The following is a 27,361-nucleotide window of genomic DNA, read 5'->3' on the forward strand; positions in this document are numbered from 1 at the left end:
ACGAGCTCCTCAGAAACTGATCAGGACCCAGATACCAGGTTCACCAGGTGAATAAATACATGATTTACACAAAAACAGCAGTCAGAGCAGAACCGTCCGTCTCGTTGTTGACTCCAGGGGGGAAGTTTGTTCTGATCGCCGCAGAAAGAAAAAGCAATTATTTGCCTCCCGAAGTAAAAATAAAAAACAAATGTTCACGTGTCATCAGCCGTCCACAAACTGTCGCTGTGTGTTTGCAGGTTGTTTCCTCGGCAGGTGAGCAGGTGAGCAGGTGAACAAAGGTCAGGAGAAACTGTGACGTCCTCTAACGACGACTGCTTCAGTAGATCATCACAACTTATTTCAGCGACTCCGAGAGGTTTCACGTCTCTAAACTTTGTGTCTTCTTCTGGGATCTGACAGCTGAAACGCTGATTTGTGAGGATGAATGAAGATGTGACGTCTGCAGTCCAGATAGCATCCGGACTGTAGCCGTTAGCTTGATGCTAACGACGTGTGATGTTCACCATCTTTGTCTGCTAATTAGTTTAAAGTGTTTATAACACACTGTACTGTAGCTGTTAGCAGATATAAGTGTCTTGATGTAATGATCAGTTAGTGTCACACCTGTTGACACCTGTACCTGGAGGCCGGTGCCAGATAATTAAAGGGTAACTTTAAGGAAGCTGCATGTAATCTGATAAACTGCCTCCAGTGATGTCACTCAGTGGCTGAGTTGCATTGTGGGTAATGTAGGCACCAGGTCTCGATCAGTAAGATTGTCTGGAATAAAAAGCCGACAGTCTCTGCTTCTGCTCTGCGATTCTGATCATTTGTTTTTGACCTGCAATTCAAACCGCAATGGAGCTTTTAACCAGGTGTTACCTCAGGTAAAGGTTTCGGCCAATCGTGAATCTGTGCAGCTGTGTTTAGCTTCTGTGCTGTTGACTAAACACGTCTCCTGTGAGGGCAGGTGAGTCAGGTGAGTCAGGTAACAGAAACCACCCGCTCAACATTTTATTTAAAGCAGCCTGTCAGTCAAAAAACGGGGCAGAATTTAACAAACACCAGCTTCTGTTCAGACGCTTCTTCCTGTCTGGATGAGTCGGAGCTCAGTTTAACTCTCAGGAATCACTGAAGGAGCCTTTTAACAACTTAACACGGAGGTTTATAATAAAAGAAAACAGGGGCAGCAGTTTAATTCACTTGTTTTATACGATATTTATAGTCATCAAATGTTAAATCTCTGAGCATTAAGACAGTTTGAGTTGAACACAAGAAGTAAATAAGCCGTTTCTTTACCTGCACATTCGTCTCTCTGCGTTGCATTTTTTGGGGGGGATTTTTTCCCACTTTCTGACAAAAAAAATGATAAGTTAGATTTGTTTATTTCTGGAATTATCTGTGGAAACTTGCTACACAAACTGCAAACGGAACGAAGCCTATGTGTCCTATCAAAAATATGAACTCTGTTTCTGGTTTTTTGTTAAAACTTTTATACCAACGATTCCAAAAATAACTCTTCAATATTTAAAAAGAAACAAACAAACAAACAAAAAAGTCTCGATGCATTCAGTCCTTCTTTTATACATCTGGACACATTTCTTGACTGCAGTGTGAGAGTCTGAGACGAGATGAGCGACTTTAAAACATGCTGATCTTATTTTCTGACGTTTAAAAGTATTTATTGAGCGCCAGTCTCGTCTTTAAACGCAGCACTCGCACATGAAGACCAGCAGGTCGGACGTCGCTTTAGATTCTGAGGACAACAAGAGAAGTTTTATCGTCCAGACTTCCTGTACACACACACACTGAAAAACCCCCCCGGAGCTGTTTTAATGGTTGTAAAGTGCCTTAAAGCTGAAGCGTGAAAATACATGAAATAAACTGAAGAACAGGAAACGGCTCTGAAAGAGACTCAGAGCTCAGAGCGACCACAGCGGGTGTTTGTTTACATTTTACATTTCCCAAAATCTTCTTATTTGATTTCTTTTGTACAATTTGTACAAAAAACTAAAGCATAAAAAGAAAAAAGTTGCAGTTTAAACTTCAGTTTTTGTACAAATTTAACAAACCGGAGAAAAAAAATGTTTTATTAGTGATTTAACTTTAGGCGCCGATCGACAGGCTAGCTGTTTCCACCTGGTCCCAGTCTTTATGCTAAGCTAAGCTAATCACCCAAAAAAGGAAATTCAGTCGTCGTCTCCTCCCCCCACACGCGACTGGAAAGTCAGGTTCACAAAACATTTCTGGAGCAAAACAGAGCTGCAGCAAGACAACTGAATATAATACAAAAAATAAAATATGAAATGCATTAAATCCGAGTCTCCAGGAGCCCTGAAGTCCCAAATTGATTTGAAGACGTTATCTTTTTGTTTGATTACACCCTCGACATGCGGTCGAGCTCGTGCACGCTCTTCAGACAGCTAACATGTTGAGTTTAGCAGTGACAATGAAGATTTCCTCTTTAAAATGCTGCAAATCAAATCTTTTCAAACCAGTCTGGGGTCTCGGGGCTTCCAGAGACTTGGACTACCCCGGACGAGATGTGTGGAGCCATCTTGTTTGTGTTTTTTGTTGTTTAGTAGAACGCTGCTACTCTGTTTGACTGTGAAGCTCCAGAAATGTTTTTCATTGACTGTGAAACTTCACCTGACTTTCCATCTGCATGAGGGTGAGCAGATTTTTTTTTTTTTGTTGTGTGAATTGTTCCTTTAACCATCAAACATAAGAGTGGTATCGGTCTTCTCGTCTAACTCCTGCCAAGAAGGCAAAATTAATGCATTTACCAAAATATCAAACTGTTCATTTGAAAGTCTTGACGACGTCTGCACATCTGTGATGAATAAATCTTAAAACAGACAAAAAGATGTGAGATGAGTAAAAATGTGACGTAAAGATCCCATCAGCTGTGCAAAATGATCATTAACTGAAGCAGACATGTAAAAACAAAATCTCTTTAAATAAAGACAAATCATTGGTTTTTGAGTTTGAGCTGAGAAACGCTGGTCAGCACTGAAGAGATGAGAAAGTCCCGCTGAACGCAGCTGAAACTCCACATTCACCTTCGAACGACGTGCTGACCGTCGGATGATCGCGGCTCTCCATCCCAACACAAACCTGTTACTGACACCAACAACGGCCTCATGCAGGAAACATTCGTACGAACAGATCACTCGTCACTCTTCAGCAGTAAAACTGCAACGATCAGTCAGTCAGTGTCAACTCTCACAGTAATCATCAACTGTCTCGATTCATCATTTTGAGAGGAAAATTTCAACAATTCCAGCTTCTTAAATATGGATATGTTCTGCTGTCTTTCCTCCTCTGTCATAGTTAAATCAATATATTTGGAGATTTCTTAATAATCTGTAGATTGAACAATACTGAAAGTAATTATTAGGTGCAAGTGTTCCACAATCTGTTGGAGAACGAGTCAAAACGGAAAATACTTCATGAATTATAACATTAATCTGAACGAGCAACTTAGAAAAATATTCTTTTCACCACGTCAGCAGCATCGTGAAGCTTCGAGGACTTCTGTCATCAGCTGCCTCCTGCTGACGCTGCTGAACACCTGTAACATCACCTCTGTAAAACCTCTGTAAAACCTCTGTACCACCTCGTGACGACGCTCACACACAACTGCAGCTTCTAACTTCATGTCAGAACTTTTCTTCTTCACCTTCTTTATTTCCGTCTTCTCTTATGATGCGTCTGAATCTGAGTTTCTCTTTGTTTTTGTAAATCAAACGTACAAACTTGATGTGATGTGCGTTTCTAATAAGCTAATTAAAACATCTTAAAAACAAATCTTCACTCGTCAGGTTGAGACGAGACAAACTCGAGCAGAGTTTTGTGAAACTGGTTTGGGAACGCTCGATGTGCCAGATCGTATGTGACGCAGAACCATCTGGGAGGCCGCCTTTAAATTTATTTTTGGAAAAGGGCACTTTAAAAATAAACTTGGCAGACGATTTAACGAACCATCTGGTTAATTTAAACCAATCAGATTAACAGAAGGAGATCACTCCCACCAGTGACGTCAGCTGTTTCACTTCCAGTGACGACTTCAGTTTTTTTCTTTGCTCGTCGTTTCAAAAAATAAACTCTCCTTTTTTTGATGTAACTGATGCTAAAGCAGCTATGCTAACCTCTTGAGGAGCCGCCATTGTTTTCAAACAAACAGCAGCTTCTCTCGCTGGTCATCACACCTGAACCGCAGCTTCAACCCCCTCACAGAAATCTGATTGGTTCAAATACTGTGTTCGGCCAACAAGCGCGTAGCTTGAAGCCTGGAGAGACGAGTACGAGATGACACGATCAGATCTGAAACACTCGCAGGAGCGATCTCAGGACACAACACGTTCCTGCATGAGGCCCGACGTCTTCCTGTGCAGCGTCATCGTCACAAACCAGCGTGTGAAATGAAACATAGTACCTGTGACAAGAAATGAGATTCTTTTTGTTCCTGCCGTGAACATGTTCAGCTACGTATGTACAGAATCACCTGTGAAGCACTGAAGTACTGAATACTGTGGTCAGTAACATCCCGTCCTTTAATGTCATCATTTCATTCAATAAGCCCGTATTAAAATATAATAAATACATCCAAACGAGAGGCGTTTCCATCGAGCGTCTGTGGGAAACATTCACTGAGGAGCTCCGAGCTGACGGAGGCCAGCGGGGAGCCTGGAAGGCAGAGCAGAAGAGAACGTTCGAGTAGTTTGGTTGCATTTGGTCGTGTTGTCGCTTTCCTTTGTTTAGTGTTTGGCTTCTCGTATTAAAGCAGCTTTGGTGAGCACGAAACACGCAAACACACGACAGATCAGCTTACACTCCGACCTCAGAGTGCGAGCGTTGTGCCAGCGGCTGCTCATCCGTCGTCCTGCCGCCGTCAGCAGCTGCTCTGTCTGTGCTCGGACACCTTCTGTTCGCCGGGTCTGTTGGTGTCGTGGTCAGCGTGTGCGTTAGATGGTGTGTGTGATGTAGAAGATGAACTCCATGTCCATGGCGGTCTGCGGGACACTCGCGCTGCCTCCGTGGATGACGGGGATCAGGGCGCTGTCCAGCTCGTTCATGTAGCGCTGAGGGAGGAGGCGGCCTCCGCAGCCGGCCTGGTACTCCACCTGAGAGCGAGACGCACACACAGACACACACTGACTTCAACTGAACACACCAGATATTCTAGATAACTGATTAATCTGTTGTTAGTTTGATCAGTTGTATTTTTGTACCATGTCAGCCTGTGTAGAGATGCGGAGAGAGAGCGAGTTGATGCCGCTGGAGGTGAGAACGGCGAGGTGAGGAGTCAGAGCGCTGCAGGTGGCCATCGCCATCTCCTTCTGAAACACGCTGCAGTTGGACAGCACCGACGCCAGGCTGCAGTCTGCAGTCTTTAACTGGTAGAACACCTGCAGGGACGGTCACACATTCACCGTCAGCCGGCTGTGAACTCACACCGGAAACTTGGTGTCAAGAATCAGTTCAGTAAAGAAGATTCACCTCAGTGCATCTGATGGAGCGTCCGTCTGACTCGAACTCTGCGTCCTGCTGCACCCTCACGCTGTGGACTCCATCCAGAGGTCGCCCGTCGACTCCACTAGTTTTACTGCAGATGAGCATTACAGACAGGAAATCACATTACAGATAAACAATCAACAACTAATGTGCTTGAGTGAGAAAATTTAGGCTCAAGACAACAAGTGGAGGGAAACTACAGTCGAGATTTCAATTCAAACCCTGTCTGGGGAAACAAAAAGAAGGAATTTCGTGCTAGAGAGATTCATTTTGGAGGATAAACTCTGTTTATAGTATTTTCTTGTTTTGTTGTCGCCTCCTCTGTGGTCATGTAAACTCAGACCGTTTCTAGAAACGTTTGCAACACAGAGATTTACTCCGTGTGTGACCAGCTGGATCAGAGAGTGTGTAGCATGAAAGTAGTGCAGCGGTGAACATGTTGCACAACAGTGTGTAAACAGGTGTGTGTGCTGTGGTCGTTACCCCGTGTTGACAGGTGAACTCCAGTCGACCCAGCGGACGGTGACGTTCTCTCGGACCTCCGCTCCGTCATTCCTGCCGCAGGGAATGTTGAAGTCTGTCTGCTCCCTCAGGGCGGTGCGCAGAGACTCCATGGTCTCTGGAGGGATCTGCACCATCAACCCGTCTGACACAAACAAAAATCAGAGTTAAGGTACAAAAACAGCCAAAAACATGAGTAATAACACTGCGCTCTTCCTCAGTCATACCTTCAACAATGCTGGACTTGGCGATGAATCCTGACGAGGCTTTCAGGGCCCCATTGAACACCACAAAACTGGCTCCAGTCACTGTAACAACACACAGACCAGCACAGTGTCAACTGTTCATACAACACCGAGTCAAGACACAACAACAGACGTTAGATCATCTGAATGTTAGTCATGTTGTTTCTGCTCCTCGTCCCTCATCTTCCTCATCTTCTTTATTTGGAAACAAACAGAGAAACGGTCGATGAGGCTGAATCGCTCGTCTCTCACCTGTGCGGGTCTTCCCCAGCATGCTGTTGGCCTGAGTCTGATAGTTTCCGTCCTCGTTCTGGAAGCACACCAGGTGAGAGTCGGCCTCCGAGCTGAAACGTGCTCCGATACTGATGACGTGCTCGTTGGAAGCGTTTACCACCTTCTGCATCTGTAAAACACACAACACGTCTTATTTACAGCCTTTTTCTACACAGACAACTGCTAAAATAAATATTAACTTTGAACTCTTTTGCATCTGCATTTTGTATTTATGTCTTTTCTCTGGCCACGACTGACTCCACTCTGTTGGACACATGGTGACTTTAAGGACGTATTGCTGTAAGTGGTAGTTTGACGTACGGTGAGATCGATGGCACGCTTTAAATATGAAGACAAGAGAGTCGAATCCATATTCTCATCAAACTATCAGCAGGAGAGTTTAGTTACCAAAATGTGGAATTATTCCTTTACAGCCATCTTACCTCGTTGAAGCTTCCTTTGGGAATGTCAATGTAGCTGTGGCCCATCTCCATGTGGATCCTCAGGCCCTCCACCACTGACAGACTGTACTGGTAGTTCCTCAGGTCCTGTCAGGAAACAGTCCAGGGAAACTGAATCATGTCTGCAAAGTATTCTCCGTTTTCATGTTTTCCAGTAAAATCAAACCAACAAAGTGTATCTTCTATTAGTAGCAAATAACACACCTACATGAAAACACAAGCTGTACAAATCATCATCAGGAATCAATCAGGTAATCGATAAAAGATTTAAACTCCTGTCCCTCTTTGACTGTTTTGGAAAATGTTTTTAGGAACTTAAGCGGGACAAGACGAGATGATAATAACAGTGATGTAACAGTATGACGTAGTCTTTAGATCTATTTGTTGATTATCTTTCCTGAACTTATTGCACAATAACATCTATATCTGCTGCAGCACTTCTGAACACAACAAGTATCACAGATTTAATAATAACACACAGATGTCTTTGACTTTTCTTTCTCACAAACTAGAATAACACTGTTAACATCAGAGCGGTGCTGTTCTGTCACCAGATGTTTCTGTCCTAAAGCTTCAGAAGGTTTCATCCACCAGTCATCACTTAGTTTATTACATAGACGTTAGAGACTTGCCTCATGATTAATCAGTAAGGACGTGTACGTTCAGATTAAAAGACAAACTGACCCTCGAGGCAAACCGAAAATGTCACACTACTAAAAAGAGCTTTCATCCAAAAGCACAAACTCTGTGTGAGTTTCTGTACGAGTCGGACCAGCTGACGACACCGCCAGAGGACGAATAACTCATTTCTTTAGAAGAACTGTGTGATCAGCTGCGTCAAATGTTCTGCTCTTATTAACCACCTACAGCTGCTGTCGGTCCAAAGACGTAACTGGAATATTTCTGCGGTGGCAGAGTTTAAAAATATTATATTTCTCACTAATCGTACTAATGAAAGAAAGCTGTAACACTTGTTTACAATCCCACAGCGATGGAGGTCTAAATTAATTTTTCTTTTAACTAGATTTAACCACAACAGTCCTCTGTGTCATTGGGGAAATAACCTAATTGTTCCTGAATGATTAACAGCAGACTGGACCTCCTCTAACACTTAATTAAAAACATGGTTTCAGCGGGATTAAAAACCAAAGAACATGGTTTCAGTTGTGACATCGATCCGTTTGTGTTTCGGTACTTACAGCCAGTAAATTCATGATGGTGTGTCCCGTCTCTCGATACACAGAGTCCCGAAAACGCAGACTTGTCAGTGGAGTGGGATACACTGAGGAGGAGAAAATATTAGATTCTTATTATTGTGGATGAAGCGATTAACCGATTTCACTATTAACCAGGGTTTAAAATCATGTTTCTGCTCTCACTCTTAAAAAACAGGAACATTACGGTACAATATTTTTTGAAACAGCGTTTTGTTAAGAGCTGGGCTTTTCTTTTTTTAACATACTAAGTCACAGTTCTGTGTAAGTGAAAGTAAGAACCCTTCTTCTCAGTAAACCTAATGCTGATTAAATTGGCGTCAGGTCAAGACAGTACAAAAGCTAAACCGGATAACAGAAACCAGCAGGAAGCTACGCACCGCTGTATTCAGCTCCGAGCCGGAGAAGCAGCCTGAGAGGAAAGACTTTGGCCCAGGGGACCTCCAGTTTCTGGATGAGAAGGCCGAACAGGAAAGGCTGAGGGGGGAGAGTGAGGCCATCTAGAGGCTGACAGGTGGGAGAGAAGAAGAGCATCCCAGCGTGGTCCTTGCTGCCCAGAAAACTGCTGGTGAACGTCACGTTATCCAACTCCTCCAAGAACTTCCCTGTAACAGAACAGAGCGATTCTGTAGCCGTTAGTTTTTCCTGTGAACAGAAACTCACACGGACGGTTTTTGTGTGTGCCGTCTACCTTTTTGGGCTTCTTGGTAAATGTTGAGATAGAGTGTGAAGAGGTCTTTTGGAAGAGCTTTTTCTTCTGGCAAACACTCCAACAGAAACACCAGCTCTCTCTGACCCAGAGCCTGCAGCCCGTTAGAGCCAAAACACCAGCACTGTCGGCTGCCGTCTGGATCAAACAGAGACACAGACGGTTAACAGGGAGCGCGTCTAACAACAACATCTACACACATCCATTACTCTCCTCTTATATCATCTTAGATGATTTTAATTTTAACTCACATGTTACGAGCTTGACGTTGATGAGCAGGTTCGCGTTCAGAACGAATGTCAGAGGTCGAGGTCCTCCTTCCTCTAACAGGTGCAGAATCTGGCACGGAGCTGGACTCTCCTCGACCAAAACATCTAAGAAAAAGAAAAAAGAAAAAGAAATCACTTTTCAGATTACAGTTATGCGTTTGAAATCAGCAGTGTGAAAATGAAACACTGCTGTTCTTTTCTAATCTGTGGCAGTGACGGCATTTTGTCACTCAGACATCAGACTTAAGTGGTGTTTACGTAATTGTTCGTTAGAGCTCGAGATGACCCAAATGCCAAATCTGTTCTCGAAAGCTTCATTTTTCTGATGTCACATCGTCTGCTGCACTAAGTAAGAGGCAAACGGCTGATAAAGAACGAGAAATGGAGTTTAATTAGTCTCCACAAATGCGGCCCCGCGAGAAATTCTCAATTTCTACTGAAGCTTTGAAACCCCTGGAAGTGTGAATCAGGACGGACTGAGTTAACTGACGTGACGCGATATTTAAGGAAAAGTCCTGTGCAGCGTATGAAGGAGGACGAGTGTCTTCTGTTCTCACACAGGCTGAATCAGACACAGATTTTAAACCTCTAAAGCCAGAACTGTCTGCTTTAAAGTGATCTCTTAATTTTCCATCAACTTTGTCACTTCATAGACAGTCCTGTCGTCAGTTCTATAAAGCGTTGCAGGACAGAGGGTGTTGTACAAACTGTGGGAATTGTAAAACCCACTGAGGTACTGTATCTACAAATGCACCTGATTTATCTATTTAACTTTTTTTCCCCAGCCTAGTAGATGTTAGTTTTGCTGAAAACAATTCAGCACTTATTTCAACATTAGACTTGCCAAACAACATGCAAAACTGCCAACACATTTTCATGAGGAGGAGCATGTTTGAAATGAGCTCTAGAAACATGTGAATAAACACACACCTCCTGCTTCATCCTCTCCGGTGGTGATGAGCAGAGGCGGGAGTTCATCCTCGTTGTCTGGCAGCAGACTGGGAACTCTCTTCACTGAGGAACCGATTCCAGAGAGCAGAGCGTAGTCCCAGGGTCCAGACACCGGAGGTCGGACCACCTCTACGACCCCTGAAGCTTCAGAGGAGGTCGAGCCACCGACTCCAACCTCTGACCCTGCAGAGCCGGGCTGAACAGAGAGCAACCAGTCCCGTTATACTACGTAGTTATTTTTACTGCCCAAAAATACTAAAATATTTATATCTGTAGAAAACTCAGTGAGGCAGACAACAGTCTATTGAGCACCTGGAGAAGAATCAACTTTCTCAAAACAAGTGAACAGGTTTAAAAACAGTGAAAGCAACATGAACTTTGGTGAAAACATCCTAGAAACTAAAGTCCCAAAGAATCTGGTGTTTCTGTGTGACCCGGCTGTGTGGTCTTACTGTTGTCTGATCCGGACTGACAGAACTGAACTCCTGGGAGCTCCTGCGGCTCGTCACCGACAGCTTGGTTGTGTCCGCCACCTCTCCGTTGGGCAGGATGCCATCGGCGAACCACACGCGCTTCTGTTCACGGGGACAACCTGCAGACACACAGAAAAAGGACGTTCTTCAAGGGTTCAGTCCAGGAAAGCAGACTGACAGAGAAGTGAAGCACAGACTTTAGGAGTAATCATACTGTCGTTGTTTGGGTGTTTGAGAACGGACACAGGCACCATGACGGTCGGTGGAGGTGAGTTAAGAGTGCCGGCGGCGCGAGCCTGCTGCAGAGGGGGGATGGTGCTGCAGTACTCAGACGGGACGTTGGGGTTTGGACTTGGACCCGAAGGACTCATCATCCGCTCCAGGGCCTGAGCTACAAGGAGAAACATGTCACAGACGAGCGTTAATTTTAGAGCAACTTTCAAGTTGATTGATTAAATCGTTTTCTGTTATCTCAACTCGGTGAGGCTCCAAAGATGCAGTGTTGGTCCAGACGTAAATATCTCAGCAGAAATTGGATGGATTGTCGTGAATTTGGTCCACAGACGATGTGTTGATTGAGTTTTCCTCTAGTGACATCATCAGGCTGATATTTGGGGATTTTACTGAAATGTTGTGACAAACATTCAGGTTCATGTCGGGATGAAATATAAAGATTTTAGTCATTTTTAACTTGCGCTATCACAAGAGCAAATTGTTATTTGTATTTAGCTGAACTGCTGAAACGATGAGTTAATTAGTTGGACTATCAAAAAACTTGCTTAGCTAGTTTGACAATCGCTTAATTGGTTTGATTCGAAATTCTCAGTTTCCAGCTTGTTAAATGTGATATCCTCTGGTTTATTTCCTCCTCTGTGACGGTAAACTGAATATTTTTGGGTTGTGGACAAAACAAGACATTTGGAGGACGTCATCTTGGCCTTCAGGAAACCCTGATTGATGTTTTCCACCATTTCTGACATTATATAATTGATTAATCAAGAATCTACAGTTAAAATAATCGTTAACTATAGCGATAGTAAAGAGAGATTTCTGTCTCTATCTTTCAGGAAAACACTGATGAGTACTGCAGATGGTTTGTTCTGCTTTGCTCAGCCTGCTGCTCTCAGCTTCCACAGGCTGATCGAACACTTCCGTCCATGCGCAAAATGATAGAGAGCGAAACCAAACTAATGGATACAAAGGAAGGAAATTGCGGGTTCTGATGGATGGATCTGACTGAAGAGTCAGCCAACATACTGACCAAAACAACTTGAGCATTGAATTCAGTGGTCGATATCTTGTTGCTGTGAGGTGGTTGTGAAATCTATTTTCTGCTCTCTGATTAGTCGAGCTTAATGCAGCAGTGTAGAAGCTCAGTTCTTTAGAGCCCCAGGAAAATATTACACCCGGTCTAATATCTTAAATGTATCCAATTAAGAACTCAAGTTGTTTCTTTTCATCAAACAATATTTTTGAACTGTTGCTGCAAAAATGTTTTCGTTTTTTTTAAATATCATTTATATATAATATTGTAATGCATTTTGTTATGTTTGACTATCTGGTCACATGTTCTGCATCTTGTAACTCTGTTTTTAAAAAGGCGTTGTAGAAATAAAGGTTATCATTATCAATATTATTATTACAACTGTTGACGATCCTGTTTTTCTTAAAGTCTTTAAGAAGTCTATAGGTTGTTTACACATCTGAGGTTTGTGATACCATTCATCCACCAACATAAGCACGTGTCCACGAGTCAACTGTGGGTAAACTTGCTAAAAATGAGCGACTGGCTCCAATTTCCCCATTGCCAGGAGACGAGTTTGGCTTTTTTTGGGGGGCTGAGTCATGTTCAATGTCACGAATGTGCCGGAAAACAGGAAGTGGACAGCAGCATTGAGGCCAGTGATGTAACAGTGATTACTTTTCTTGTCTTTTACTTTTGTCTCTCTTTCAAACTCACTACGGACTAGATGATGTTTGAGTGCTGCTTGAATGGAGACAGATGGAAAACTATTTGCGCCCCAACGTCCAAAGCTTCAACGTCCGTATTATCGTCTCGCTGGTGAATCGGTGTCATGTTGTCAACGCGACCGATCAGAGCAGACTAAAGCAGAATCAGTCGATGTGGTAATGAATGCTGATCGTACCCTTTCCCACTGACGAAGAAAGTGGGATGTTAGTGGTTGTTATACCACCTATACAATGAAATTAGCAGTTTTTTTTAAAACGCAGTTAAACATGGGCGATAAACTCCTTTCACATTGCTAGGAGGAGAGTTTGTCTTTCTGTTTTTGTTCTTGTGTGTCACCTTTGTCATCATGAACGCACCAGAAAAACAGGGAAGAGTGACAATCAGCAGCTCACATCGTCAGACAACAAGAAGAAGATGTTAAACTGTTTTGGTTTTTTTTTAAATCATTAATAGTCTAAGTTTAACGCATCGTTTTTCCGGAGCTGATGATGGAAGTTGCTCAGGAGTGAGACGTCTCGCTTCTTCATTAATATCATTATGTTCACATAACAGCCCATCAGAGGTGGAGACGACAAATACTTGTGACTACTGCAGAGTCACTTGACCCAGGACTGAATGCCTGAGGACAAAACGAGACGTTAGCAGGTTCTGTTGGGTTTTTTTTGTCCATTGTGTCACAGGGGTGCTTGTGTTGTTCATAGGCAGCAGGGAATGATTTACTGAACACAAAGGAAGATGAATTTCCTTTAAGTTGGCTTTTCTTTGACACTGGAGGAATGCGACGACAGAATCTCTGCCAAAAGCGACGATGAGGTTTGGACTTTTGTGCCAAGTGATCAGATGTCAGATCAGATCATGTAGAAGCAGAAGTGGAGCGTGAGTATGACTGTGCTCGCTCAGGGGACATAAGCTTGACAGGAAAAAACTGCACACAGCCGAACAGTCATGTTTCAGTGACCACAGGGGGAGTGACTGATTAATGTAATGACTAATTTGCGTTTGGTTGCTGCTCAGCAACAATACTGCAGTACATTCCTGTAGCTACATGTCATTGTTTTCTATCAGACGAGATGAAAAAGCTTCTTCTGTGTGGTCCTGTCACAGATTTATCAATGGAGCTATTAAATCAGACACATCCAACATCTGACTGACAGCTCTGCTTCACCTACACGACGTGATATAGTGCAGATGAATGAAGGTTATTAGAAACACGACCGACATGAGTTGTTACCTCTCAGTCTTCCGGTTGCACTCCCAGAAAATGCTGATGTAGCACTCGTCCACATTATATTGATTAAACATCATGGATCTTTATCGATCTGTTTTGTACGGACAGCAGCTACAGAGAAGCTGACAAGAGCACAAGAACGCACGGCAAAGACATTATAATAATTCAGAGCCTTGTTACCGGAAAAAAAGTCTTGTGTTGGTCACACAGCTTCACCTTGTTCTCGCAAGGAAAGGATGACAAGGCACAAAAAGTCACCAAGGGCTTCAGGCTAATTACTTCCAAGCACAAAACCCATCTGCAACCACATTTTAAGCAATTATGAACAAAGATATTCCTCTTAAAAATCAAGTCGAAATGGTGATTAGACATCAATAAACAACAACCAAACACAGCAGCGGCTTCAACACAACAACAACAACAACAACAACAACAACAGTCGACTTATTCAGAAGTCAGGTGCCTCTTACCTCGTCATCCCCTCTGCTAGAACTCAACCAGTCCACATCACCGAAAGTCTGTTCATTAGCTCGACTTCAGACACTCCCATCACTGCTTTCCCACTCCTCGCTAAATTTCCATTAGTCTCTCCTGTCTGTTGTTAGCCTTAATAGCCTGTTAGCTTTAGGCTGGTGTGTGCGCGGTAAGCCTCACATGCTACTCACCATACTGATATGGAAGGAGGGAGGGAGGAGAGAGGTGACGGAGAGGAGAGGAGGATCGCATCACACCGCTCGAGCATCCACCGGCCGCAAAAAGTGGATCACCTCTTTCTCTTACGTCTTTATTTAGACATGGTGTGTGTGTGTGTGTGTGTGAGAGAGAGCATCACATGTCTACTGCGTTAGGCGGGTCCTAAAGCACACACACACACACACGCACATACACACAATCAAGGACAAATGCCAGTGTCCTGTTATAACTCTCCTCCCTCTCTCCATCCATCTTCCCCCTCCCGTCTCTCCCTCTCTGCCTCGCTCCGTGTCCACGCTGCAGTCTTTACCTATAAAAAGGTGCCTCTCTGAAGAGCCTTTCATCATCAGGGCAGAACAACACAAACAGCAGACGTGTCATCTGAAGTATTTCTTACGCGGTGGAAATTTAAAAAGACACCAACATGCATGTTTATGTTCCTTAAAGACACATTTTTTAAAATGAATGTTTGAATTTTTTATAGATTGCTCAGAGATACAACAGAAAGCCCCTGAGCCACTTTGTACAGGGGGCTTTTTTTGTGCGTCATGCCTTAAATATTCATCAACTGCATAATGAAAACGTTACTGTGATGTTATTAAGTTTTAATGACGAATACTGAGTTCTGTCTATTTTAGGATTTTAAAGATGACTCTGAGGTTTTAGTCCTGTGAGAGGATGAAAATACTCAATTCAATTCCACCCTGTTAAGATATTTACTGTCATACAGAGGAAGTGAAATCTACTCAGAAAAAGGGGATTTTTAAAGCTGCATGAGCTGATTTATTTATTTATTTTTTTAAATCATGGAAGGCCTGAAAGGCAAATGAGAAAAAACATATATATGATGACCTATTATTTAAGATTAATGTAAATGTTTTCTCTCCTGTGTTTATGACTTAATGACAGGTGAAGGAAAGGTTTAGTCACGATAATCTTTTTAAGTCTCCTTCGCTTCAGTGAAAGAAAAAACAATTTCGCTTGGATAGTTTTTTTGTTAATCTGTGCAAACAGTTAAGACAAATTTGGGGCAGGTGAAAACACTTTGTCAGATTCATCTTTTTGAAGTATTTGTTGTTGTAATACTCAATTCATCCACAAGAGGGTGAAGTACGTGTCTATGTTTTTATGGATCCAAGTGGTTTTGCTCAGGGTTTTTATCAGGGGAAGCCAGAGATTAACGACAACTGCCAGAAACAAAATTTTTACAGATTGAAAAAACTACCTTTGAAAAATGATCTATTAGTATCAAAAGTACAAGTAATATAGTTATATATATATCTACACGTATATAAACACTGTATACTTCAATATTCAGTACTACTCTGATCATTCGGATCACTGTTTTTGTTTTTTAACTATGATTTATGATAACATAAATTCATTTCAAAATGTACAACTTTGGTTCTGTTGCAGCATCAATCTCCAAAGTAACTAGTAACTAAAATTGTCAAATAAATTAAATTAGTTTCAAAATTGAAAAATAAAATATTACACACAAGTAAACAAAAAGAAATCAATGCACCTTTTAAACTTTTTTTTAGTAGTTAAGACAGTTGACAGTTTGATTCTCTGTCATGTTTTTATTGTCTAATCAAAGTTTGTCTCTTAGAGATCTTCAGAACAGAAAATAATATGTTTGACCCACGACTGTTTAGAGCCTCCATATTTTTCCGACATAACTAATGAATGGGATGATTAAAATGATTAAGGGGCTGAATGAGGTTGTGAAAGGCTGCATCTGGCCCACCGACCACCAGCTGTCAATGCCACGGTAACGCTTTAATATTCATATATTACCCAGCTATACTTCAAACATGTGCTCAGTACACTCAGTCTCTAATCCTCTATCAGCAGGAGAAGCACTGCAGAAAAGACACTCTCTCCGTCTACAATGGAGACAACAACCTGCTGTGTGGCCAACCACCTTGTGCACTCACATTTAAATCACAATATTGAAAAAGTGTCTTCAAAGGGCTTCAAAGCCACTGGCCTCTTCTATTATATCCCCCTCCAGGGGCTGCACATAAACAACAGCTAAATCCCATTTCAGAGGTCTGTCAATAATTCACAACCGATCAGAACAAAAGCCAAAAGAATAAATCGCCTCCATTGTTTTGGGAAATAATTCTCAGCCATCAAACGAATCCTGAGTGACTCTGTGTTTCTGTCAACAATCACTGCAAGACTGAAACCAGATTTGCAGAGCAGCTCGGAGCTCATCTCTGCTCACATGTGAGTAGAAATATGAGGAAGTGAACAGTCAGTGGAAGAGCCAGATCAGGGGATCAGGCTGAACTCTGGTCTTACCTCTTTGTATGGTATCAAAGCAGATGACACACACACGAGCCTCCTTCTCCAGGTACTTCAGCTTACACCTCCTGTTGCAGCACACAGCACAGTACACCTGCCACAGAGGAGAGAGCACCACAGTGACCAAGGAGACAGAGTCACAAAATAGAAGATACAACCACTTGCAGTATATGGAGACATGTTTCTCTATCTCGGCAACATGGGAACAATAACACATCCTAAACACAACTCTCTAATGCCGTTTTAATCACTGGTCTTTAACAGGACTTAGCTCCATCTTTAGGACGCACGGCTCAGTGTCTTTAGATGGGCTGAAAAAAGAACTGCTGACTCATGCTCTCAGCGTCCATGAATCCACTGTGCTATATTTGCCCCTAGGACGTAATCCCTTTTATTTAACTATTTCTGAAACACGCACACTTCAGGACATCTTTCAGAGGACACAAGCGTTGAAAACAGAAGTGCATTTAACTTCTCATTTCTGCAATCATACAATCTGCAGAGAGATACTGAATGTGAAATGAGGACATAATTGAGGCTGATAAGAAAATATTTGGTCAATTACATTTTATCCAGAGCTGCAAGGATTAGTTGATGAAGCGACTGAAGGAAAATCACTGGCCAGCTATTTTGATAATCGTCTTATCTTTTCAGACACATTTAAGTTAAACATTTGCTTGTTTCAGCTTCTTAAATGTGAGAATTCGCTGCTTTTCTTTGTCATGTCTGACAGTAAATGAAGTCTTTGGGTTCTGGACTGTTGTTTCTATCAAAGAAAGTAATTTGAAGATGTCACTTTGGATGCATTTTTCACAATTTTCACAAGACTGAACAAGTTGTTGATTAATCAGTCAACAGTCAATAGAAATAACTGCACTACAGATGGATTGACTTGTCACCAATAAACCTGCTGACCTTTCACCTTGCAACAATCAGTATAATAATGGAAAAAAACTAAACAATTTAAGACAACCGTTTAGTCTTTTACTGAGAATCTGCTGCTTTTCTTCCTCTCACATTACTGTAACTTAAATATTTCAAGGTTTTGGTCTGTTGGTCAGACAAAACAAGACATGATGACGCATGCCTACCTTCCCGCAGGCTCGACAGTGATGCCGCCTCTTGGTGAAAGTGAACCTCTGGTAGCAGTTCATGCAGTTGGGAGCTTCAGAGTCTGGTACCCAGGCAGGCTGCCTGCTCCCCAGCTCATCCACCCCCTCTCTCTTCCAGTTCACTGGTCTGGCACCATCTGTGGATGACTCCCCCGGGTAAGGTGGGGGCTCTGAGAGTTCATCATACCCCACGCTGTACTCCTGATGCTCCTGAGTGGTGTATATAGGGCTCAAATCCCTAACGTTGGAATGCTCCTCTGAAAGACTGGGGCTTGTGGGTGAACTCTCTTCATCCTCTGCTCCACTCGGCTCTTTTGTGGAATCACTGAGCGTCTGAGGCTGCTCCAATCCTTCCTCCCCTGCTGGTGGAGATCTAGCAGTTTGGCAGTGAAGCTGTTTAGGTCTTGCACCTCCATAGGAGGGCTGCTGATCAGAGCTACTGCTGTGCTGGGGCTGGAAAGTGTTGCTGGTCAAAGAATCGCTTCCCCCAGAGGAGTGTTCAGGCTCTTCTTGGCAAGAGTCCTGCAATTGTAATGAAGCACCAGGGTTTAAACTTCCTTCTACAGACACACACATTGCTCTGTCACTCTCTGGAGATGACAGGCCCTCTAAATCTTCCCGTCGACCACAGCTCCTCAGCTCCTCTTCCACGATCCTGCCCTCCAGATGTCCATTAGATTGAGACAGACTCTCCGGTTGAGTAAAATCTCCAGAGCTGCTACAGTAAGACACCCGACCGCCCTGCTCTGCTTCTGCGTGAGCCTGCAGGAATGCATCCAACTCCTCGTCTGTGACCAGCAGCTCGGCCTGGTCGCTCTCAGGCAGGTATTCAAAGCCAAACTCTGGAGGATCCACTGGGCTGGGCTCTGGGTGATCACAGGAGGCGAGGTCTGCAGAGGGGGCAGCAGCAGCAGCAGCAGGCTCAAGAGAGAGATGTTGCCCCTCTGGTGACATCCGGCCTCCTGAAACCTGCTGGGACGAGTCAACAGGTTCCTCTATGTGAGCCCTGTCCTCCCTGGCTTCCATGGCTGACAGGGAGTCTGCCTCTGCGCTCTCAGAGACGTCTGCCTCCTCACACTGCTCCACAGCTTGACCCGACTCATCTTCTGTGGTCTTTGGGTTGACCAGAGCTCCACACATGGACACAGCTAAGGGCAGACATGACAAACCAACCGGCTCGCTGACTGAGGCGCCTGGTTTCAGACCTTCATCGGACTCCGCCTCACATTTATCTGAGGCTTCTTGTGACTCGTCCTCGTTATTCACTGAGGATGTTTCGTCGGTGCCGTCACCAGGCAGACAGCTCTGCGGTTCAGAGTGGTCTAAGGAGTTCACCACCACTTGGTTTGTGCACGCTGCCTCCTCACAGTCCATCTCCTCACTGTCAGCTGCCTCAGTGGTCCTTTGTGACAGTGAATCATCTGTGGGCTCACAGCTTCTCTCCACTGCAGCAGGAAGAATGACGTCCAGCAGACTGAGAGAGGCAGAGTATTCACCGCTCTGCTCACACGAGTCTAAACCCAGCAGCTCGTCTCTCCCTGCAGACGCCTGATCCTCCTTGGTGTCTCTGCAGCCAGCACCCTGCTGCTCTCCACGTACACTGACCACAGGGCTGTCAAAGTCCACAAGCAGCGTCTCCTCCTCCTCCATTTGCTTTTCCACCATGTCCAGCTCGCTGAAAGCATCGTGGCTGTTGGCCCTGACCAGGATGGCTGAGCTGGTGTCATTCACCAGGTCACACACCGGTTTCAGAGCTCTGTCCGGGCAGGGGGGGGCAGAGCTCTTAGCTGGCCGGCGATCCACGGAGGAGAGAAGATCCACTGCAGTGAGAGGCTGACCTTTGACCTCTCTGTCGTCAGTGCTGCGGTTATGACCGCTAGAGGTGTCAGGACAGCTGTCGGCAGAACCATAATGAAGAGAGTTGAGGTCAGGGAGGTTTGGTGGAACAGTGGACGCCTCTGAGGATAAACACTGAGGGCCCAGGGAGGAGAAGGGGTACACAGAGGGCTTCAGGAAAACAGATTTGCATTCGTGTTCCTCTGTAAAAACAGACAAACAAACAAATACAAGTTAAACTCAGATGCACAGTTTGATTCTTAAACATCTGAACTCCAGAAGAGACATACAATAGGTATTATATCTGTATGACCTAAGCTAAAGGGTTAGTCAATACAGGATAATATCGACAATCTCTGTGGAACCATAATGGACATTTTTCTCTGCTTTTTTTTGGGACATTTGACAGACCAACTGATTAATTAAGAAAACCATGAACATATTTATTCATGATGTGACATAACTCTTACCAGTGTTGAGCTCAAAGTCATCAAGCAGTTTGTCCAGATCACATACAGCTGCCTTGAAGAAGCTGTCCATGCTGGGCTGAAACAAAGGGCCCTGTACCCCCCACCGATTCCTACAAAGACAGAAAAAAAAAAAAAAAAACTTGTTGTTTTACTGTGAAAGGAAGAATTATTTCAAACACCATATTTTTTCAGTCTCTTGCTCTTTGGGCAGTGCTGTAAAAATCTCCCCAAGAGCAAGAATCTAGGTCAGTCCTTGACACATTAACCCAATGTGACATTCCTGTTTCCTCATTCAACTTGTAGCAAAGCAGGCTGCACATATTTATAGCAGCAGCTGCAGGAATTAATGCAAACAGCAACACAATGTCAAACATGACAAATTTTAGATAAACTAAATATATCCATGTACAAACCTAATGAAGTGAAACCAAATGTTCAGCCCTCAGAGATCCATTACAGGAGTTTTTTTCCAATCTGGATTCAAAGAACCAACCACACCTTAAAACTGTATAAATATTTACTACAAGTAGATTGACGATGACGCACAAACACTTTGAACTGACCCTGAGCTGCTAACAAACCCGATGAAAACACGGCCTGGTTCCCAGCCAAATTATAAACTTCTTGCTTTGGTTCATCAAGCTGTTTTCTCACACAGCTAAATCATTAAATCTAATGTGAGCATATCTGGGGCCCGGTTGTTAATGTTTCAGAGGACAACACAATTCCTGTAAACCATAAAGGATTGTGTGGATATGGTAACTTAAAAGCCAGTCTCAGTCTCTGATTGTAAATATCTTATCAGCATAATGATGAACGTTCATGACCTAGATCATTTCTCCTGACCTCAATATTGGCAAATATGTTTATGTTTATTTACATAAACACGTCACCAGCATCTCAGCCAGCATGGTGACACATAACAAAGACTTTGGCAAAGAACCTGTGAGTCTTCACACATTTCATTTACTGGTTTGGCTGTGTGGTTTCATTCTATTTATTTTTTATTTATTTATTTATGACACTTTATAGTCCAAACAAAGTAGTTATCATGACAGGCCTGGCCTCTGTATTACATTAACTGTTACAAGTATGTATTGTATCAAGTGTCAGATAAATACAGAGACACCATGTTGTGTTATCACCCTGTTTTTGTCGCGTTAATGACTGAATGTCTACAAATCTTTTGTTCATGTGAAATCATTACGAAACCTCCTTCAATGTGCATGAAACTGTGTCTTATTTTAAGTAAGCCATTTTATAAACCTTACATCTGATGTGTAACCATAAACAGCTTCTAAGATTCAAAAGCTGACATAATTAAAGGGAATCGTGGAAGGAAAACATCTCTGGTTGTGGTTTCACAACACGCTGCATCATGGGATCATATTTCCCTGTTGTCAGTCAACAGTACTGGTAATTACTGGCTACACCAACTAATTCACTCACTTCTTCTGGCTGAAGAATGGTTTAGACTTTATCTAAGCATTTTATTTTGAGACACTGCATCGCACAGAACAAGCTCATTTCATTCTGTATAAACAACAATGCAATTTGTATTGATTCTCTACAAAAGGTCGAGGCTTTTTCCACCGAGGCCTGAACACAACCACCGGAAGGCGATATGACATGCTGCTCAGGAGCTGCACTATAGTTTAAGATGGCCTGCCGCTCACTGTCACCAAATGTAAGAAAAGAAATGTACATCCTCACGTCTCGCATGTCTAATCTGAACTACTGTGCAGCAACATGACAAATATCAAGGGAGGATACCTGCGTGAGTGACTCAGTATTAGAGTACTGTGTAATGATCATGTGCTTGTGTGGCACAGTGGGAGTCTGGCTATCTCTCTGATTAACGGTGTGGCAGCTAACTGCCTGCAACAACATACAGCACTGCTAACACAACAACACCCCTGGTGCTCCAAGTCTCTGAGGGACAGATCGTTGTCTGGCCCACAGGGAGACATGGAGGTAAAGGGCGCAAACCTGTAAGATCAGCTCTTTGTTACCTCTTCACTCCCAAATTAAAAGTCCACAGATCAATACACACAAAAACCCGATACTGATCTGACTTAGCTCTCTTCTGAAACAGAATTTGTGGAGAGGCAAAAATCAGAAATGGGTTAATATTATTGGAAATGTAAATGGGTCAAACTTAAGGAAGGCACAGATAAAAATAGCTCTCTGTTCAAACTGAGGCCAAACATCTAACATCTTCTGAAAATCTGCTTGATGAAAGGAGTCTGAACGGCTATTACTAAAACACCTTGGTGTCCAAAAATAACAAGCAGCTGCTTTAAAAAGAACCTTTATGTGCATACTTTACAAAACAGACACAGAGCCAAAGACAACATTTAGTAGTTTACATACATTCTAGATAAATGGCTCATGTCAGCTTCCCTCTGACACTCTGGCGTGTTGCTCAGATAACAGATTTCACTCCGCTTTCACACAATTATGTAATTAGAGACTGTAACAATTATTTCCTGACTATTCTTTATCACTTTATCCCCGTGTGCCTGAGCTTAAAAGTACTGTGGACTTTTACAGGCAGATTTTACAGAAATCAACTGATGTAGTCTCTACAACACTGTTAACAAAGAGGGCAGCAGGCTGTAGCAACTCCACAGGACAAAGGACACGCAAGTAGAAACTTAAGGGACACAAGTCGATGTTTGATCTAAACAAAAGACTTTTTCGCTTCCTCCTGCCTCTGTACACAATCACTGGTGACTTTGAAAGCTATATATAGATGGGAATGAGGAAACCAGCCCCGCAAAAAACTCATCTTACAGTTAATCATCATAAATCACATGACATGTGCTATCTCTCTGACAATAAAAAAAAAAATCATGAATTGACTACAATAATTTTTTCAAGTCAAGTCAAACCAAACCTGTTCTGGGGAATTTCATTTTAATTACGTATGCTGAGTTTGAATGCAGTGTGTTTTAGGCTCGGCTTAGACTGGTAAAAGCAAGAAACTTGAATTCCGATGGTGTACGGTTGTAGTTCTTCTGTTTGGTCAGGAAAACAGATCTAAGTTAACTTCCTTTCCTGATGTGTCGGGAGTTTCTCTGTTCATGTATGGCACTGAAAGCTAACAGAGCCTCTAAGATGGAGCGACTGCCTCTTGCATTCTTCCAGCTGAAACTGGTCTGTTGTGACACAAAGTGGTATTACGAGATAAGCAGGACCAAGGCTAACTGGTTAGCATGCTAACTTCAGAGTATATCTCTGCAGCACAGCACATAAACATCTTTACATTATGTCAAGAGTGTTGTTTCTTCACATTCTGTTGATAACGTTTTAACTGCCCCTTACGCCATCATATGTATCATTTAATTGGAATAGAAACATAGAAGCAAGATTATGATTTCTGGTCACAGCCAGTTAAAGGGGAACAAAATCAACTACTAAAACATCACAAGACAGATCTCAGTCTGTATCACAGCATATCACACATGGCAGAGGAAGCGAGATTAAACAACATTAAGAGAAGTAAACAAACCGAGAAAGGCGTGTTAGTGTCTCGTATCTGCAGAGAGTTTCTGATTTTCTCTCTTTGTTGCTGCTCGGGACGCTTTACCAACCCAACATGTGTCTATTTGACGTCCTGGGAATGAGACTCAACAATCAACTGTCTTTGTGGCACATTCAGGAACAGCTGAGACAAAAATCCTGCTGATTCCACCTTTAATTTTAATAGTCTTTGACTTATATTAACATGACGTGAGCTTCAGTTAGCTTCGACCACAAATGTCCTTCAGAGGGAGACTTTTTACTCTGACACTGAGTACATGTCAGAGCCTGAACTCTATTACTTTTTACTTGAGTAAAGAAGTTGAATCAGTCCTTTGACTTTTACCAGAGTCTTTTCTTTACACAAGTATTTGTATTTGAGTAACAAATGTGTGTACTCTTACCAACTCTGCATATACTGCATTTAAAATCATTACATGCAGGTAACCAGTAACTACAGTTGTCAGGTAAAAGTAGTGGAGTACAAGTATAAAGTAGCATGAAATTGAAACCACTCAAGTAAATTTAAAGTATCCCACAACTGTACTTTAATACAGTGCTTAAGGAAATGTAATTAGTTAAAGAGCATCAGTAGTTATTAGTGTGACCCTGTCTAAAAATCAAAAGATGCTAAACAACAGCCATCCAGTGTAACCTGGTGCAGATGTATCACCGATAGCAACCGTATCAAGCTATGTATTAATCATTTAATTAATCAATATCCCCTCTGCCTCTCATTTAAATAGGTTTAGCTTAATGTGAACTCATTATCACATCTCACAAGAATCCTCGTACGACGACAAAAAAAAGGGGGGCAGCTCGGGTGACCAACGTTCACACGAAATCCAACGGCTGTTTACTCTTTTACGTTCCCCTACAAAATTAGCATCAGGCTAACTGACCTATATAGCATAACGATACATATCAAACCGCTGACGTTAGCAGGTCACGTTAGCAACTAACACTTCAGCACAACAAAACACACTTAACCCTTAGCCTGGGTGTTAATTAAAGGGCTGCCTGTATCTAACTGTTTAAGACTCTTAAACGCCGGACATTAACCGACAGCCTGTTGTTCGTCACCTGGAATTAGCGTGATCACAGCAGGTGTAGCTAAAGTTAACTACTAGCCTGTTAGTTATCACAGAACGCATTAGCTGGCTAATGTAGCTAGCTAACTGTGGGGTTAACCTGGTTTTGTGTCTGGGATTTTTTTTTCCCTCCGCTTACCAGCACTGTTTTATTCCATAACTCCGACGTCGTCGCCCCCAACAATTAATCTCATCCTCTGTTTTTTTCTTCTCTTCTTCAAAATAGGAACAACCGTCGTCCGTGTCGTCGTCTCATTCTCTCCGCTGGTGTCAGTTGAAGTTGCCTGAAGAAGCTAGCTGTTGGATTAGTTTTATTGGAGATGTGTAAATTCTCCACTCAAGCGGCCATCTTGAACAGACTGTCGGGAGGTCACAGGATCTGCTCAGCCACAGTGTTGCTGCTGAACCAGCCTGTGTCACTTCTACACACACACACACACACACACACACACACACACACACACACACACACACACACACACACTGCAATCATTCAGGATTATAGTTCAGATAAATGGTGGTAATTTACTTATTCAAGGCAGATATAATCATTTGAACAAACACATTATTGTGGATGAACCCACTGACTTTTACCCACAGGATTTTTATTTTTTAATTTTATTTTATTTTATTTGGATATAAAAAAGGTAAATAATGAATAAAACACACTTTTTTTTGTATATTATGTTATTAGTGAAGTCATGTTCACTGAGTAGGGGAGACTGGGGGACAATTGTAAAATCTGTTTGTTTTGACTTCTTTACTCAGAAACCTTTTGAACTATTTAAGGCCTGATCCACATGTTCACCGGTACTTTTAAAAATGCCTTTTTTCTACCTCATCCAGTTTAAATAAAAAACCCATACACACCTTCAGTATGTCAAGTGCCTGTCAAAGCAACAGGTGGTGATATAACCGCAACTAGCCATAAAATAACAGAGTACTTTGTAGTTGAATCAGTACTTTGACTTTTACCAAAGTGTTTTCTTTACACAAGTATTTGTACTTGAGTAACAGATGTGTGTACTCTTACCACCTCTGCATAAATTGCATTTAAAATCAGGACATGCCAGTAACTACAGTTGTCAGGTAAAACTAGCAGAGTACAAGTAAAAAGTAGAATGAAATTGAAACCACTCAAGTAACCCAACAACTGTACTTTTTAACAGCACTTGAGGAAATGTAATTAGTTAAAGGGCATCACTAGTTATTGCCATACAACAGTGTGACAATGTCTAAAAACTAAAAGGTTTTATGTTGATGCATTGTTGAACATCTTCACCAAGCTCAGTTTTCAGTGACCTGAAATGCTGTTAACATGTGTACAAAAGGACAAAACATGAGGCAAAAGCTTTGTTTTAAGAAATACCAGTGTACATGTGTAGATAAGATAGAATAATCAGGTATGGGGGTAGCTGTCATGTCATCTGTTATTTAGATAGTTTTTCAAAAAACTAATCTGTTACTGGAAAATTTTGCTGGCATTTTATGTTGTCACCACAAAACTAAAACAAAAAAATCCCCAAAGCACCATTACTGTTTCTGTTCCTGTTTCTGTCCTGCTGCTCGGCAGGTGGTTGTTTGGTGGTAAAAAGGTAAAACAGTTAAATAACATCACCACATATCTGGACCACAGTTCTTTATGTTCTGGTGGGCTGGGTCCGGCCCATGCTTTGGCCTGCTTGTGGCTCAGATCTGGCAGACAGGAGTGGACCGACGTGTTACGTAGCTCCAGATGAAGGAATAGTTTTACTGTCTTGGCCGTTCCTCACTCAGCCATCCATGAAGAAGTTATCTCTCTTTGATTTGCCTCTTCTGGACCGGTTCTGTACATCACGCAGAGTCTCAAAGGCTCTTCTGAAGCCTTCTGAGACGCTGTAGGGAACATCTGGGCAAAAACTCCTTTCAGTTTCCCTCAACCTCACATTTCCCTTCCTATCATCCCTACCTTCTTTATAAAATATCAATAAAAAGATAACACAAAAAAACAAGTAAAATGATGATGAAATCATTTAAAAACAACAAGAAATACTGATGAAAACAAATAGTAATAAAATGATTAAAAGAAGATTGCAACACAGCATGACAGACACAGGGATAAAAGATACAGTTGGTTTATAGTTTAAATATTGTAATAAAGCTTTAATAAGATGAACTGACTGTCATCTCCTCTGAGTGACTCTTCTCCTCCTGTGTAGTAACACTTCAGTACCACATGGTGGCAGCTGTTCCCTCTCCTGTGCAGTAATGTACTGAGGTTGGTCACCTGCTGTACAGTGGACACCTGTTTAATCCCTCCAGTTCAATGCATTTGATAACAGCTGCTCTGATTAAAGCAGAGCACAGTGACACATACAGTAAAAGATAACAGTAACAACAATAAACATTTGGACCAGTTCTAATCTGAGTGAATTCAGTATATTACAGTAAAAAATACATTTACACTTTTTTTGTATCAATAAGGTTTTAATTTCAAGTCCACCCCGTTTAAATCTTATACTTGTGGACAAAATACACAAAACATTT

The 27,361-nt window shown here is 42.4% G+C and overlaps 1 protein-coding gene across 3 annotated transcripts; it reads right to left on the reverse strand.

Annotated features, from left to right (window-relative positions):
• Positions 1-1,175: 1,175 nt before the first annotated feature.
• Positions 1,176-25,270, reverse strand: zfyve16 (zinc finger, FYVE domain containing 16). 3 transcript variants are annotated; one of them, XM_037116518.1, is made up of 18 exons: positions 24,975-25,270; positions 20,220-20,329; positions 17,893-19,952; positions 16,799-16,895; positions 10,810-10,986; positions 10,575-10,714; positions 10,102-10,318; positions 9,154-9,276; positions 8,885-9,040; positions 8,574-8,798; positions 8,179-8,261; positions 6,962-7,066; positions 6,498-6,648; positions 6,228-6,308; positions 5,983-6,145; positions 5,485-5,590; positions 5,217-5,393; positions 1,176-5,108 (listed from the first exon to the last, which is right to left on the reverse strand). In XM_037116518.1, exons 2-18 carry the CDS (start codon positions 20,287-20,289, stop codon positions 4,950-4,952), a joined length of 4,290 nt encoding a protein of 1,429 aa, XP_036972413.1. In that variant the 5' UTR covers positions 20,290-20,329; positions 24,975-25,270; the 3' UTR covers positions 1,176-4,949. The 3 variants fall into 3 exon arrangements, with proteins under 3 accessions (XP_036972413.1, XP_036972414.1, XP_036972415.1); XM_037116519.1 differs by lacking the exon at positions 24,975-25,270 and adding an exon at positions 24,513-24,638; XM_037116520.1 differs by lacking the exon at positions 10,810-10,986.
• Positions 25,271-27,361: the final 2,091 nt, after the last annotated feature.

Source organism: Acanthopagrus latus, chromosome 12 (genome assembly GCF_904848185.1).
Source record: "Acanthopagrus latus isolate v.2019 chromosome 12, fAcaLat1.1, whole genome shotgun sequence".
NCBI classification, from domain to species: Eukaryota; Metazoa; Chordata; class Actinopteri; order Spariformes; family Sparidae; genus Acanthopagrus; species Acanthopagrus latus.